General features: G+C 36.5%; 1 protein-coding gene across 1 annotated transcript; it reads right to left on the bottom strand.

The window, feature by feature from the left end:
* Positions 1-150: 150 nt before the first annotated feature.
* Positions 151-12321, bottom strand: LOC113106622 (zinc finger BED domain-containing protein 5-like). The gene is made up of 3 exons (XM_026268722.1): positions 10881-12321; positions 1747-1819; positions 151-241 (listed from the first exon to the last, which is right to left on the bottom strand). Exons 1-3 carry the CDS (start codon positions 12319-12321, stop codon positions 151-153), a joined length of 1605 nt encoding a protein of 534 aa, XP_026124507.1.
* Between the last annotated feature and the right edge of the window lie 5788 nt (positions 12322-18109).

Genomic DNA, 18109 nt, shown 5'->3' with positions numbered 1-18109 from the left:
TGTTCAGCCCTGGAACATCATTAGCACTAACCTTGTCTTTAACCTCAACCCTTCAGCATTTGACACAACCCCTTTACTTGATTCAGGCAGGTAGATCTCTGCGCTGCCTCTCAGTGGATGGGATGTGTAAATGTAGGTGTGGAGTCTAGACTAAGTGCAACGATATCCGTAATCCAACTCCACATGCAGCTTTAGACTCAGACTGTAAGTGCCGACCACTAGATCAATGCCATTGATCAGTCTGTTGGGAGGAGACTGATGTGCTGGTTTAACCCATTAGACACGTCACCTTTTTGGAGCTTTAAGATGCTGAGAGAGATAATTAATGGAAAAATGTCCCTTGTGAAAAATAAGCACACTTAACCTTTTAAAAGAATACTCAAATAATATACTTAACATACGTGTGGACTAAATGTAATGTTTTCAAACACTAATTGCATGTTCATTGCAATTGAATAAAAATGTGTAATAGTGTAATTAACATTAATACAGTTAGCTGAACTTTACAGTGCTTTTTGACATACTTAAGAAGGACTTCAATATTTATTTATATGTAATTTCATAATTGCACATAATTTTAAATAAGTTTAAAGTGTACTGCTGAATGCACTGACAAACATTTATGATAAACTAAACTACACTTGAAAGCCATTTGTATTGAAAGTTGTATGTCATGAATTATATTGTAATATACTTGTAATTACACCTTTATAATAATAAATAAACATTTTAATACATTTAAAATATATAAACCTTAAATGTAAAATTTAAAGACTAAAGTTTTTTTTTTTTTTTTTACTTTGTAACAAATACATTTTTTTTTTAAGTGTACTTAAGTATAAGAAATATTCAAATGTGCACTTAAGTGTAGTTGGATTCCTTAGTGTTATCTTCAACTACAGTTTTAAAAAAATATTTCTCTTTGAAGTGCATTCAGTACAGTTTAATGCACTTCTTTTTCACAAGGCCACATTTAAAGAGTTGCGTCAGTGACAGTTATGCCTGTGTTAATTACTTTTGGAGGAATAACATTACGTCTGATCAGACAAAATGCAATGGTTCATTTTATTTTCCACATCAGCTTATTATTATAATATTTCATATAACATATAAAGCAAAATGCTTTGCATGTCGGTCAGACACTGTCTTCCTGTCTAAGTGGGTTATTCTTGGCCAAAATAAGCTGCAGTGTGAAACAGACCTTTTGCCATTGTGTCAAAGTGTCTACGTGAGACTAATCATAAAATGAAAATGCATGCCTTATAAAATATTCATGTGCTATAGTCTCAGGAACTTTCAGCCGCTTTGTTTAATTTCTTTTGAGGGAAACAGTTAACAGGTTAGTGAAAACAGATTTTGCTGAACTTCTCCAGTCGATGCTTTTAATAAAGAACTTCAGCTCTGGGTAACTTATGAGTATGAAATCTCTCAGGATGATGTATTAACAAAGAGTGAACAGGATAACTCAAGTGTAGTAATTCAGGGTTTAAAATTACCCTTGGGAAAGGCACTTTCACTGCAATATATCATTATACTTTTATGTTAGCAGACAGTAGGAGAACTCAGAGATGGAAATGTTTAAAAAGCTTCGCCAAGATCGTTCTCTGGAAGGCAATCAATGCACCAACAAAGCACATAATGTCCCATAAGTACCACAGTATATCTGTCAATCAACTCATGAATATGGATTACAAATGCACTGGTTGGTACCTGTTATTTCTCTTCAGGTTATGATCTTACACTTACAGCATATTGACTGAGTTGCTTCCCCAAGCCAGACGGCTCAGTCCACAAGAGCTCCAGCTGTCTTTTACATTGCCTACGCAAACCATGGGAGCAAAAGTAATTTCCGCATTCTGATGCTGTTCCTCATTCTAATTCATTTCTTTTTCTTTTAAATATGTGCAGGCACTAACAACACATCGGCCCATGTCTGCACCGAGAGATATCGCCCTGCATCACCTCTAGGGGAGCAAGAAAACTTTTTTGATAAATCATAAAGACAGGCATTAGCTGGTTTTAATAAAACCTTCGGAGGCATGTCGCCCAATCTCTAACACTCCAAACCCACAGTTTCATCAGCACCATATTAAGAAGGCCTCATCTTGCATGTGTCAACCCTTAATTGTTAATTACATTCCAATTAGTCAGTGGGATGGATTAAGAAATCAGCTCCAGCAGCCCTGAAGCAGAGTCATACGAGGTGAAGAGAGCAGGTTTATTTGCTTGCATTGTGCATTTGTACTGAAAGCTATTTTGGTTTTTCCATCACTCTATTATTTCATCTGTCTGATTTGACAGGTTTTAGGATGTGTCCTGATCTGATCCCTTACTTCCACCTGAGAAGCACAATGCTAAAAAGTTCAATTCAGGACAGAATCCACTGTCATGTTGAATGCAAACCAACACTGGTTTATGCTTAGGGCTTTAGATACTGATAAAAAGCCTTGTTTTGAATGGGATTCACAAGCTTTTAATATAAAGGAGCCTTTTTTACATTTTCAACTTCCTTGGGGCATAATGTTGCTGTTTTTGCATGAAAAAGATCTACAAAGTTAGACAGCACACAGTTCAGTCCAAAAGGAGTTTTCAGTAAGTACTGTTTCTGAAGTCCCTCAAACGACTCGATTGGAGTCTTGAATTTTCTTCTGGGAACATATTTGTGCCCAACACAAACACAAAAATATAAGGGGCGGTTGCATTGCACAGTGTTTTCCCCATGTCCAAGGGACAACATTTCACAACTCTTTTACAGACATGTTTATGTGAAATTTGATTGACTAAAAATGGTTATTTGTTGGTTCATAAGAGTCATTTGTTCATGAATCAGACTACACAGTGCTGTTCCGCTGTATATTTTGATTAATTAAAAATAAAACATATAAAAAATATAATAAATAATCAAATAAATAATAATTCATCATTAAAAATTAGTCATAAAAAATAAATCATTAAATTCATTTGTCAGTGAATTGGACTACACTGTTACAACTGTTCATCTGTATATTTTGATTCATTAAATTTGTTTTCCAGTAAAAGTACTGGCTTACAAGATTCATTTGTTCATGAATCAGACTACACAAATCACCTACACAAATCACACTAGACACTACCTACAAATTGTTTTGATTCACTAAAAGAAATTTCCCAAAATAATCATTTGTCAGTGAATCATACAACACTGGTAGCACTGTCCCGGTGTGTGTTTTGATCTAATATAACTGACTCATATGAATCACTTGTTTATGATCAAACTACACTAGAGATGTTTGTGTCAGCCAATGAGGACAACTCAGAAAAAAAGACAAAATTTATTGCCATAATTTGACGGTACGTGGCCTTTTAATTGCCATAAGGTAAATAGACTGGAAACATGCTGAAACATGCTCACTAATATACTACACAAAAACTATTTATTTCTCCCTGATTTCTCTACATATTTTCACAAAGAGAGACTAATCTTGGGTTTTTAAAAATCATCATACAATCTAGATGCTCAAATAAAGATCATTGGAATATCGCCTGGAAAACAATGGAAAATTGATTTGAACCCATTCCTTAGGTTGGTCTAGTTGGCGCGCTCAGTTCATTTATAGCATGCAAGATCATGTGAGGTCATTAGTTTTGTGGTCAGCAACAGAATATTAGATGGGTCTCACTCTGAAACACAAGAATAGTCTTCTGCATGGATAAAAGTCCTTTTGTGTCCAGCATTAGTGTGTGTAATGCAATGAAAGCCCACTGATATTTCTCTCTCACAGTGGAAAAACACTTCTCAGCATCTCAGTTTATTTATCTTACACTCAGGTTGCTTTCCTCATATCTTGCCAGGATATAGGAGTCATTTCTAATCGAATCATTCATTCTGAGCACACAGACCTCACGCACTGGTTCAACATGAGAGCTAAAACTGCAATATGTTATTTAATGGTAAAAGGAGATCGCAGCATACGGCTGATAAAATGTCCAATGACACGAAAAAGATGCAGTTGGCTACAGCTGTTTGGATGTGTTATATTTACCAGAGTCGTGAACATGCATGACTAACTCTCATAAAAGCTCACCATAGGTGAGTGAGTTGAAGCAGGGTTGTGCTCAAATAGCACTTCAAAAGTATTTTCTTCCACAGCCCATCTTCAGAATAATGGGTTCAGCAAAAGACACAAAAAACAAGTTCAAGGGCTGAATGGTTCATGGAGCATGCAGCCATAAAGGGTTACAAACTTGGAGGGAAAAAAATATCAGAAAGGTTGAGCAATTATTGCGCTCGTTGGTCTTTGTTGGGGTGTATAGTGTAGTGTCTGGATATCATCCTCAATGAAAAGCTTCTACGACTGCTCGGGCATGAACCATGACAGTGACTAATAACTGAAGACCACAGAGGCATCCGACTCATTCCCACTGCCGGCTTTTCGCTTGCAGTCTTTCCTAATAAGCTTTTTCTTTCCACCCTTACTTTTACCTCCCTTTAATTTGTGCTCTGTGTGCACAACAGTTTGAAAGCACATAAAAAATGTTTGGGACTCAAAAATGTATTTAAGGAAAATGAATGGCAACACTTTACAAAGGTTCAATTTAAGAATGAGCAACATTTTTATATATTCATTTGATATATTAGCAACTTTTAATCTATTAATGTAAATTTATAAATATAGCCCACTATTGTTCATTGTTAATTCATATTGGTTATTAATAATATGTGAACTAATGTTTTTTTTTTTTTTTTTTTTTTTTTTGGCGAGTAAAACAAGTATTGAACACATCACCATTTTTTCCCCAGTAAATATATTTCTAAAGATGCCGTTGACATAAAATTTTCAACAGATGTCGGTAACAACCCAAGTAATCCATACAAAACAAATAGAAATTAAGAAATTAAGTATTGTGTAATAAATTGGAACGACACATGGAAAAAGTATTGAACTACTGAAATGTATTTAATATTTTGTACAAAAGCCCTTGTTTGTTGGTAATGACAGCTTCAAGACGTCTCCTGTTTGGAGAAACTAGTGGCATGCGTTGCTCAGGTGTGATTGTGACCCATTCTTCCACACAGTCTTCAAATCTTGAAGATCCTGTGGGTCTCTTCTGTGAACTCTGATCGTATTCTCTGTTGGATTCAAGTCAGGTCGAGAGTTTCTTGGCTGTGTTTGGGATCATTGTCTTGCTGAAATGTCCACCCTTGTTTCATCTTCATCATCCTGGTACTGTAGGTGTTGGGACTGAACCGGCTAATATTAATTTCCACTGACAAGGGGCAGGATTGCTTTCTAATCACTGACAGATTTCAGCTGGTGTCTTGGCTTTTCATGCCTTTCTGCACCTACCTTTCTTCATCTGTTCAATACTTTTCCTGTCTCATTCCATTTTATTACACATAACTTAATTTCTAATTTTTTTTTTTTTTTTTCTTTGTATGTATATATTACTTAGGTCATTACCTCGTGAAAATATCAAGTCAACAGCACCTCAGAATAAAGATGCAAGAGCTGTCACTGGGGCAGTACCTTTTAAAAAGATTCTTATATGCACTTTTTTGGTACTAAAAAAGTGCACCTCTTGGGGTTAATAAGCTACAAAGGTGTACATTTTGAAAATGAGAGAACTTTTCTTCGAACAGTGTATAAAGACCTCTTACCTGTATATGTCAAATAGGTGGAAAATTGGAAAAAATGCTAAATAGAACCGTTTTCCACCACTATTTGCTTTAGGTTTTTGAACCTCACTCTATATACTTTACACATTTACTATACTCATTTTCCAAAATACTGAGCAGCAACACAGCAGATAATGGGGCAACTTTGTAAAAGACGCCTAATTCTCGACATCTCTTGAACCCACACAGGATTACTGGGGCTTGTTGGCTCTTCTCTGTGTCGCTCGCTGCTCCGGCTGCCATCTGAGCTGTGGTTGCTTTAGCTCAGGATTACAGATAATAGATGAAACAGACTATGTGGATGCAATTACAGATGTGTAATTCACCATCACCTAATCTCTGTTCATGATATGAGGGAATGGAGTCCCATCCAGGCGACCTAGCGCACGACCTCATGGCAGGCGACATGAGCAGACACATGCGGTGGTGGGTTTATCTGAGGACTCCCAGCAGGGAGAGAAAGTCACAGTACAGCAGACTCATACTAATGCACTGAGCATATTAAACCCCCCAAATATGGTTTGCACAAGAACACTGCTGCTCTTTCATAACCTGTGCAAACCCCCAAAAGACTCACTCTAATAAAAAAAGTAAACACAGTTTAATCTAAAGCAACTGAACTTTAGCATTGCAGTTATATGTCTGAGAAATAATATCAGTATACTACTAGTAATTTGTGCTTTTCTTGTGTGTAAAAAAAAAAAGTGGTAACATTTTATTTGAAGTCTTTATATGTAATGCACTATAAAAATGTTTTTACAGGAATAGTTTGACCAGACATAAAAAAAAGAAATGTAAAATAATCTTGTTTGAATTAGGAGGGAAATCCTTTCACAAGTGAAAATTGTCTAAAATAGTTTGTGTTTTGGCCAGAGCAGAGTTTAAAGTTTAAACACCTTGATGATGGATTTGTTTCTTACAAACATAGAGCTTTTCACTTCATAAGATATTAATTGATGGGATAATTTATGGAATACTGTAATGTTTTTATCAGCTGTTTGGAATCTCATTCTGACGGCACCCATTCACTGCAAAGGATCCAATGGTGAGCCAATAATGTAATGATACATTTCTTCAAATCTGTTATGATGAAAAAAATAATTAATTTACATTTTGGATGACCTAAGGTTGAATTTAATCTAATTTTAAATTTTGGGTGCAACCGTTCCTTTAATGCATTAATTAAACGATGAATTAATTAAATTATACTTGTATATACATTGTTGCACTATTAGAAAGTACAGTAAAATGCATTAAAATTCGTGACAGACAACCTATTTCAGGGATATTAACGTGGAATCTGCAAATACTATAATGCATTTTAAGTTTGGTTACAATTATATCTGAAAATATTTAATGCAATACAATGAACATTATTAGTACTTGCATTATACACAAAAGCAATTGTTCAACCACTGCTTCCATACAGAAACACACGATGCACAAAATATAAATGTCACTTGTAATGAAAATAGCATATTAAATCTTGCTTTTGATTATATTTCTTGAAACAAAACAATTAGTGTTGACTTCATTTGTTTCCAACACTGAATGTGTTATAATATCTCAATCAATATCCCATTATAGAAAGCACTTTCAGCCCGCAAACTGTTTACCTTTATTCTCATGTTAATGCAAGGCCTGCACTAAAGAGAAGCTTACTGAATATACAATAAGAGAATGTTTGAATTACAATTAGCAACTGGCTCCAAGCTGTGACATTTCAGATAACTGACGGGTTTTGGTGAAGACTCTGCAACATTAACAAAACACCTTTTATGTTGTGCATTCATGCAAGTCAGAAAGACATTTCCACACATGTATTTGCTATTTTTTTTTTCAAGTATTCAAATTAAATTTCCAAATTTTTGCTGCACTGAACTTTGAGTGAATTGCAGGGGCATAGCAACTATTCAGTTACTTTCTAATCAATAACCTTCAGGACATTTAACTTTTCTTTCTTGAGACGCTTCAATGTTAATTTTGGCCTTGTATTATTATTGTATTGTATTGTATTGTATTGTAACGTTTTTAGCCGGCCTAAACAAGTTCTCTTGCAGTTTTTCTAGTCTTTTGTGGCCTTGATACTTCTTTTGGTTTTAATAAGATATTCTGTCACTTCTAATGAAAAGCACAGCATCCAGTGCCATGCAAACTAGTTTAGATTTTTTGTCTGATTTAAAACGAAATATTTTCCTACATGCTTCTCGGTCTTTCTTGGTTATGGCCTCCTTTAAAGTTTTTTTTTTTTTTTTTTTTTTTTTGGCTGCAGGCTCGGCATACAGAGAGTACCTATACAGTTTTGAAGCATTTTCTCATAAAGGCCATAAAGGCATTTTTGTTTCGGCTTTTCTTATCGACCTTGAATAAAATTGATGAGATGGTTGACTGAGATCCAGGTTTATGAGTATTACCGTTTTCAGTTTGTTTTCTCAGTTTCTCAGTCCTTGAATTCTGTGACAGTGTCAATGTAAAAAAAGTATGTCTAAGGTTTAAAATGTTTAACAAATGGTTGGGAATTACACAAAACCATATAAAAAAGACAACCACTGAGTATAATAAAAATTTAATTTACAAATGCTTTATGTTTTAAAGATTTGACTCTAGAGAAACATATAACTGAAAAAAAAACACTTAGTGTTTTTGAAAGAAGTTTCTTATGCTCACCAAGGCTGCATTTATTTGATCAAAAATACAGTGAAAACAGTAATGTTGTGAAATATTATTTCACAATATTATTGTTTTTTTATATTTAAATATAATTTTCAACATTGATAATAAGAAATATTTAGTGAGCAACAAATCAGCATACAATATATATAATATTTTCAGAAACAGAAATATTTTAAATTGGATAAATATTTCAGAATATTATTGTTTTTACTGTATGAGCTTTCAAGTGACTTTCAAAAATGTAAAACATAAATAAATTAAAGATTAAACCATTAAATTATTAGTTCGACAACAGTTTACATTTCTGGGTCTTAAGATTAAACATCTAAAAAGAGGATGTTTGCCCTGATGCCCAATAGAATGCGTTCTCCTCGTTCTAATGTAACACACCGTTAGCGAATAGAGCTGCTTATATATGTTACATAGAGGTTCAAACAGTCTTCTAAGGAACTAGGGAAGACAGCAGGAAGCATACTTGCTTTTCAGAATAAACTGAAACAAACGGATGAGACTATTGTTGAAGGTCTTCTTCTCTCCTGTTCTGGGAGAGGCTTTAATCAACAGAAACTTTGAAAGCGTGCACCCTATCATCCTTTTATATTCAGACACAAAGACTTTGTGTAAAGCTGAAGAGGAGACTGGAGGCTCATTACCCTATTTAGAGACAGCAGGATGAGTTTCACCCCAGACAGAGCTTTCATAATGCTGGAAAAGTTCAGAATGTTCTTTATCATGCAAAGGGAAAATCAGACACCGCTCCTGAAAAAGGCCTTCATAGGGTTTAATGGCTATATCTTTAAACTCTTACCAAATTAGGACCTGGTGAAAAAATGCAAGTGGGTCAAGTCGCTTTATGCAAACTGCCTTATATCGTTTAAAATAAGTCTCTCTATATCCCCTGTGCTCTTTATAATTGCCAGTGAACCTTTTGTAATAGCATTATAAGTTGTATTATAATTTGTCGTCTACATGTAAAGTGGTATTATAAGCTGTGGTCTACTGCAGAAAATTCTCTTTACATGCCAATGTCAAATATCTCTCCAAAACACCTTAAATGTGTTCCTACTTTTCAAAGGTTTACATCTTATAAAAGACTAATTTTAAAAACTAATATGTTGCTTTTACAGCCTCATTATGTTTATATTCACACTCTTGCAAATCATTCTACCTCATACTTTCAGGGGAAACGTTTTTAAGTGAAGAAGCTTAATGGTGGTGACGTTTATAGCTTTTTACCTCTGTTGATTGGCGTTATTTTTGTTTCACATAGCTTCGTAACATTACATTTGAAACACTGATAGCACATGGACTATTTTAATGATGTCCTTACTATCTTTCTGGGCATTGAACGTTTCAGTTGCGTTGCTGAGGGTCAGAGAGCTCTCGGATTTCATCAGAAATATCTTAATCTGTGTTCCCAAGATAAACAAAGGTCTTACAGGTTTGGAATGACATACAGTCATGCCCACAAATATTGGCACCCTTGGCAAATATGATCAAATAAGGCTGTGAAAATTAATCTGCATTGTTAATCCTTTTGATGTTTTATCTGAAGAATTCACAAAAATGTATCCTTTAATTGGATAATAAGAATTTAAAATGGGGGGAAATATCATTATGAAATAAATGTTTTTCTCTAATACACATTGGCCACAATTAAGGACACCCTTTTATTGAATTATTTTTAATCCTCCATTTGCCAGTTTAACAGCTCAAAATCTCCTATAACGCCTGATGAGGTTAGCGAACACCTGACAAGAGATCGGAGACCATTCCTTCATTCAGAATCACTCTAGACCAGGGCTATTCAATTACAAAATCAGTTGGGCCAGATTTTCAAACCAAGAAGGTTAGCTGGGCCAGTTATATCAGCGGCGAAGCAACTTGTAAAGACACATTTTTAAACCAGCACAAACAAATTTTATTGAATACATGTAATGTTTATTCATTGTTTCTCTTTTAACTTTGGTCAGTTTGCACATCAAAACGTGCATAAAAATACTATAAAAGTTAGGTAGCCCCTAATTTTTCCACTTACAAAAGAAAAAAAAAACTGACCTAGGCACCTCTTACCTAGGCCTACCTAGGCAACATATCTCATCTATCTGATCACAAAGTGCATAAAACAAAATAGTGCACAGTAGTAGATAAGCAATAACATTAGGTTTCCTTTTGAAACAAAATAAACATCTTGCTCACATTTGACCCAGGAACATCTCAAAGTGCATAAAAAAGTGCACAGTATTCACAACTAACACATGAATTCAAGGTGGACTACTGCACATATTGCACATACTGAGGGAACATATTTTAAATCACCACATTTGTGATTAGGCATGCCTTTGTTACACATTCAGCATTATACTGATGTAGGCTACAGTTAGCCAGCTAATTTAGTGGGAGAAGTGACATTTTTTGTTTTGAACGAGAGCAGTGACTTTGGGCTCATAAGTTGTCAATGCAATCCGAAGGCATTGGTGGAGAGTATGGTCAGTCAGGGAGCAACGAGAGTTGCTTTTTATGGAGTTCATGTGTGAAAAGCTTGACTCACATGTGTAAGTTGAACCAAACATACTGAGCATGACGATCGCTACTTTCTTAATGTTAGGGAACTGATGTACGTTGACATCAGTCCAAAACATTGTAGGCCCGTTAGTGCAAAGCTCCTGTGCCATGGTTACAGATGACCGCATGTCAACAAGTTCGAGTGTGAATTTCCCCTCGTCAATGGAAGGAACCACTTGCTTTGCTCTGGCGGATAAGTCCCCTTCTATTGCAACAGTGAACGGGTCTCTGACAAAAACGGCCACCTCTGTGGGCAGAACAATTCCATCCAATCGACCAGCAAAGTTCATTTTCAACCTCGTAATAAAATCTGTCATCACATCCGTGATTTGTGCGGGGGATGAGACGCATTTGCGGAGCGTCGGAAAATGCAGCATTCGGCCTGTGCTCAAATCAGTTGCAAAAAGGTCCAGTTTAACTGGGAATGCGCGCATCTGTTCCACAAGGTCGATGACAGTTTTGTCTCTGCCTTGTAGTGCCAAATTGACATCATTCAGGTGTTTGAATATGTCACTCAGAAAGCATGCATCGGCCATGAAGCTGTCGTCCAGTATGCGACTCAAGTGCGCTTCTGCCTTTTTTTGCTTGCTGCTGCGGAGGAAAGTTATGATCTCCTCTCTGAGACCACAGAAACGCTCCAGTGCTTTGCCTTTGGACAGCCACCTCACGTCATTATGCAAAAGCAGGTCGTGGTGCTCAGCAGACATTTCTGACAGCAGCATGTGGAACAAGCGGTGTTGGAGGCTTGATGTGGAGCGAATAAAATTAATTGTAGCCATCACGTTGTCCATGGTCGTTTTTAGCGCCCCACTTAGTTTTGCGCACAACACCGCCTGGTGCACAATGCAGTGTAAGGAGATCAACTGAGGTGCAACAGCGGACCAACGTGCTGCCAAACCATTCACTTTACCTGTCATGGATGGAGCCCCATCTGTCACAAGCATGCACACACGCGTCATATCCAGACCATTGTCTTTGAAAAAATCAGAAATTTTCCCAAAGAGTATATCGCCCGTTGTGTGTCCTTCTAACGGTAGTAGGCAGAGCAGCTCCTCTCTGAAGCATTTGCTGTCAAAAAAACGGACATATATGCACAACTGAGCAGTATCAGTTTTGTCTGTGGACTCATCTACTGCTATAGACATAGTATCAGCTTTCATCAGGTCTCCTAACAGTGTTTCATACACATCTGCAGCAAGAATTTCAACCCTACGAATGTTGGAAGTATCTGACAGGGGTACGTTTTTTATAGCAGATGCTACGCTCGTTTTAATTTTATCGTCATTTATCACCTCGTCCACGACGGCCAGCATACAGTCCTTCACTGTTTCAGAGTCTGTGAATGGCCTTTTCTTTTTTGCCAATATCCAGGAAACACGAAGGGAAGCTGTGGTAGCTCTCTCTTGGGCTGTGAATGACCGCACCATGGTAGTACTGCTCCGTTTGTAAGATGCAATCAAACTCTGCACTTTTGCTACCCTCTCTTGAGATCCCTCGGGAAAATTGGTGCGGAAAGTCTGGTGTTTCTCATTGTGGTGCCTCCGCACATTGTAATCTTTTAATACTGCAACGCACTCATTACAAATTAAACACATCGGTTTGGCGTTTGGATGTGGCGGTAAAATAAACAAGTATTTGTCAGTCCAGGCAGGGTTAAACTGACGGTTTTCATTGGCAATTTTACGTTTTAGTGTTGAGAAAGACATACTGATTGTAATCTAGGCTACAACCGGCGCGCTCTGCATTGTTTGCGTTGTTCTAGGCTACGTGGTCTGTACTACAGTATGAATTTACGCAGGGATGCGCGTTTTTGGCGGGACCACGGGCTGGGCCATTTGGAGGTTGCTTCCGGGCCGCATGTGGCCCGCGGGCCGCCAATTGAATAGCCCTGCTCTAGACCCTTCAGATTCCCAGCTTCTCCTCTTCAGTTCACTCCTCTCATCTTCTGTAGGGTTCAGGTCAGAGGACTGGAATGGCTATAGCAGAAGCTTGGTTTTGAGCTCAGTGACCCATTTCTGTGTTGTTTTTGAGGTTTGTGTTTGGATTATTGTACGGTTGAATGATCCAAACATGGCCCATTATAAGATTTCTAAAAAAGTCAGTCACTTTTTGACTTTTTATTTGTTGGTATTTAATAGAATCCATGATGCCATGTGTCTAAACAAGATGTCCAGGACCTCCAGCAGAAATATAGGCCCACAAAATAAAAAATACAGCTGTATATTTCATTGTACACATGGGGTACTTTTTATCCCTGTTTTCACCAAACCCATCTTGAGTGTTTACTCCTAAAAAGCTCAGTTTTACTTTCATCTGATCATAGAAGCCACTCCCATTTGAAGATCCAGTCGTGTCTGATAACTGAATATGCTTTAGTTTGTTTTTAGATGAGCTAGGAGATTTTTTCTTGAAACCCTCCCAAACAACATGTGTTGATGTAGGTTCTGTTTGACAATTTTTTTTAAAGGTTTTCTGAACCAGAAACAATTTTCCAGCTGTGATCCTTGGAGAGTCTTTAGCCACTCAAACTGACCTCCTCACCATGCATTAGGACGATATAGACACACGACCTCTTCCAGGCAGTTTTCTAACATTTTCTGTTGATTGGAAATTCTTTATTATTGTCCTGATGGTGGAAATGGGAATGTTCACTGCTCTAGCTCTTTTCTTAAAGCCACTCATTTGTGGAGCTCCATCATCTTTTGCTGCACATCAGAAATATATTCTTTGGTTTTTCTGATTGTGATGGATGATTAAGGTCATTTGGGCTTTGTTTCCCCTCCACTTTATATTTCTGTGAAACAGGAAGCAATGGCTGGATAATTTCATGTTTATAATCATGCTGGAGTGCTCAAAATTGTGAATATGAATGGGAATATACTTCAGAGATATTTTACTCATAAGAATTTCTAGGGGTGCCAATAATTGTGTCCAACGAGTATTTGAGAAAAACATTAATTTCATAATGATATTTCCCCTCCGTTTTAAATTCTTATTATCGAATGAAAGGATACATTCTTGTGAATTTTTTAAATAAAAAATCAAAAGGATTAACAATGCAGATGAATTTTCACAGCCTTTTTTGATCATATTTGCCAAGGGTGCCAATATTTGTGGGCATGACTGTAAGGGTGAGTAACTAATGACAGAATTAAAATTTTTGGGTGAACTATCCCTTTAATGCATTTTATGCAAAAAAAAAAAAATATATATATATATATATATATCTCCTTCATCTTTGTCCTACGGATCTAAACTATTTTGAAATGTTCTGTTGCAGCACTGTACCAACTTACCATCTCCAAAATAAAATATTTTTTTACAGAGTGTCTATATAAGTGCAAATAGCCCACATTGTTGGCTGTGGCTATTTATTCTAACCTCACCCACAACGCCTGCATGTGTTAGTCAAATGGGTACAACTAACTTTTTCTGACAAGATCAACTAGAGTTTGAATGTGCCTTTTGCCAAGCTTGTTCTTTTCCCTTTTAAATATAATGATATGAAGTTCAGAACTTCTATCTTGTCTTAAAATATATATTTGGGGCTACAAAAGATTTATACCAGCTCAATAAGACAGAACAGGGATTTACAGAAGATCTGGTTTAGATAGGGCCCTACAGGAAATATTCAATACTATAAACAATATAAGGCTTACAGACTATTCCCCCCACTCAAAATAAACAAAATCAAATCAAAATACTAAATCCAAAAGGAAGACTGTAAGAGGACATGTTTAATTTTACAATTCCACGTTATGCTTGTTAAAGGTTCACAGAATACCTCACAGTTCAGATTAGAAGCCTTGAGGAACGTCTAAATTAGTTTATTCCAGTAAATGATTGGATGGAGCCATGAGAGAACACTCAGAATATTGAACAGATGACCGAAAGTACTCGAATTTAATTAGCTGTTATAATGACAACATGTCCTATCAGATGGAATAAGTCTAAAGTCACTCTAGGAATATGAAGAACTAATGAAAAGATGTAACCATCAAGATAGACACCAACAAGGATTTATATTTTACACTAATTCTGGACTGGAAGGCAATACATTTTAAATATGTTCTTTCTAAAGCACCATATTTGATTAACACTAAGCAGAAGAAATTCAAGAGGCCAAGAATAGAAATAGCTGAATGAAATAGAACCCATTTAGCAAAGAACATATTATGTGGATATGTGGAAATTTTATAAATCTTTTAAAGAATACTGCTTGATGTGAAGGGTTGAACAGACTGGGATTTGCACGTCATTCGTTTTTTGGGGGATATTTAGTCTGTCTTTGTTTTTAAGTCATGTCTTATTAGATTTCCGCGTTATTCATTATTCATATGCATTATTATGCATTAGTGTTCGTCTGTTAATTACTTCAATATTTTGTTCAATTCCATTTAAAAAATGTTCCCATAATGCTTTGTGAAAACTAATGAGGCCATAAATGTTGATTCATTCTTTCTGTATTAAATGGAGCCATTCATTACCAGTACTATATATGGATCTTTGTCCACACTGATCAGGGAGCACTCACTGGGGACATAAATTGTTTGGTACAGATGGTTTATGAATGTATTCTATTTGCTACACGTTATTTGACAATGATGCATGAGTTGGCAGGTAATCCATTAATGAAAACAGGCTAATGACTGTAACATTTTAGACAATCTCAATATGCACAGACAAATAAATGTCTGTCTGTCCTTGCCATTCTTGTTAGCTCGGCTGCTGAAATAAAACTCAATAAACTCTCCACGGGCCATTACTTAGTCATTCTACAAGACTTATTTATTGACTTTTCTGCCAAGTTGTATTACATTATGTCCAGCTCATCCTGAGATATATTAATCGCGCAGTACATCACTATTGCAACTTAGTGTTAGAAGTTTGTTCACAACTTTGGCACTGAACATATTTTGAACCATTTGCAATCTCAAATCATGCAGAATTTGAGAAGAGTGGAGCTGTTACTTGTTTGATTTTTGCCTCATAGGCAGAAATTGGCAAAAAAATCTCATAGAGCTACACTGGAGGAGAGACGTCACCTGAGCCATATTTATGGACAGGTATATACATTTCTGAGTTGAGCAAGTAATCAACTATCTATCCAAGCCATAACAATCTCACAGTACAACATAGCAAATGTACCGAACACTGTTAAATTTGCACAGTTAATTTGTGAATTTGTTAAAGAGAATGCTTATTATGTAAATAATATATGCTAAGAGAACATATTTACCTTGAAATATCAGTTTCAAATCATTTTGATGGTGCAATGACTTCTCATTGGGCAAATAGCTTCTGTCTCTTTCTCACGGTCCCACCATCGTTTTGGGAGTCGCAAAAAAAACAAAAAAAAAAAACAGCTTCTTTGAGTGCAAATTTAAAATGTATTTGTATTGCAATCAAAAATATTATAGTTTAAATTATATTAAATGCAGTAAGCTGAAATTTAGAGTGGTTTTTGAGCCACTTAAGTAGGACTTAAGAACATCTTAGGACAATTTCATAATTTTGTTGTCTTTGAATGTCGTATGTACTGACAAACATTTATGGTAACCTAAAACATACTTTAATGCCATTTCTATTGAAATGTAAATGCAATAAATGTAATAAATTTTTTAAATTACTATAGCCCCTGTAAAAATGCGATTTCGAAAAATACACAGGTAATGTGTCCCGGGTCACTATATTTTGCCCCTTTCACACTGCCAGTGATTTCCCGGAATTTGTGTGTGTTCACACACCGTAAATGTCCCGTAAAGACACTTGACATCAGGATGTGATGTGTAATGGACAAAGTCGAAAACGCTTTGCATGTTAACTTTCACTTAAGCTGAAGAACGATCTCAGCTTCAGCGCGGTAAGTGAGGAACTAACTGATCTCTGCTTCATTACAGTTTGCACATATTTTTTCATTGCGAACATTGATCCGTCTTCAAAACACCTGGTAAAAGAGTCGTGCGATAACGTGCGTCATCACTACCACACACCCTTTACGGCATTAGTTCTGGCTTTTGTTCACACAGAGCTTGTTCAGGGACTGAACCTGGCAATGTTACTAGGTCCCCAAACCCGGGATCAATCCCAGAATCAATCCCGGGATGTGTTTGCGTTCACATAGAAGGCGACCCGCCAATTTTCCGGGACCAAAGTGCAGTGTGAAAGGGGCTTATGATTACTGAAATCATGTTTTGAAGAACGACAAAAGATTATTATTGTAATTAATTCAAGTTTTAAATGATTGACAGCCTTTTAAAAACCCCAAGAGCTAAATTACTTCCTTTGTACCACTTACCAAGGACATTAATGGGAAGATAGGACATGTTTCAGTCGACCCAGCAGGGTGTCTTCCACATTAGTATTAATCCATTCAATCCAATATTCTACACATGGTTAGGAACCTCTCATCAGTTACAGTACACCATACTCGGTTCATAGTCCCTAAATGAGCAGATAGCAAAATGTATAATTGTCAAATTCCCAGAGGTGGAAAACATATTCTTTACCCTTGACTGTGCTAACTCACTTTAGCACTTTCTCTTTCTTCTCACTCACAGTGACAAGTGACAAGAGACCTGACTGGTGTGAGGGTGAGAGTACGGGATTCGATGGGCAGCCCTGATCAGGGTGCTGCTTACTTTGACCTCCTCTCCTCGCTGCTAATTACAGCCATCTGTGGCCAACTGTCCTGCATGATTGCCCTGGTCCATCGCTGGCATCATGTGCATCACTGCACAAATTTTCTAAAGAGAGACAAAAGAGTCAAAGTGCTTGGCCTGCTCAATTATCCACAGCGTTGACTCTGTGCTTTGTAGAATGAAATGCAAATAGCTTCCACCTTCTGGAGATGTGACATTCCCCATTTTATTTTTAAAAAGTAATCTCCAGCCACTTTCGCATTTCAGTCATGTATAGCCTGCTTCTACAACTGGCTGCATAGATTATATTAAAGCTCTGCCTTATTCCTAATTAAATGAGGGTCATTGAAAGCACACAGTCACACACATATAAATGCAAACTGATCTTCAGATTTTTTTGTGTTTAAGGAGGCCACTTACCTTCATTTAACTAATATGAAACTTTAAACAGTTAACAGGGTTAATCTCAATATTGTGTCCTTTTTTGGTCCATAATGGAAGCCAGTGAAGTCCAATACAACACTGGACTTTTACTGCATAATTAGAAAAAACAACAACACATATCAAAATATCT

Source organism: Carassius auratus, chromosome 7, assembly GCF_003368295.1.
Source record: "Carassius auratus strain Wakin chromosome 7, ASM336829v1, whole genome shotgun sequence".
Taxonomy (NCBI): Eukaryota; Metazoa; Chordata; class Actinopteri; order Cypriniformes; family Cyprinidae; genus Carassius; species Carassius auratus.
The sequence above is the reverse complement of the archived record's forward strand: the minus strand, read 5'-3'. Positions and strand labels throughout refer to the sequence as shown.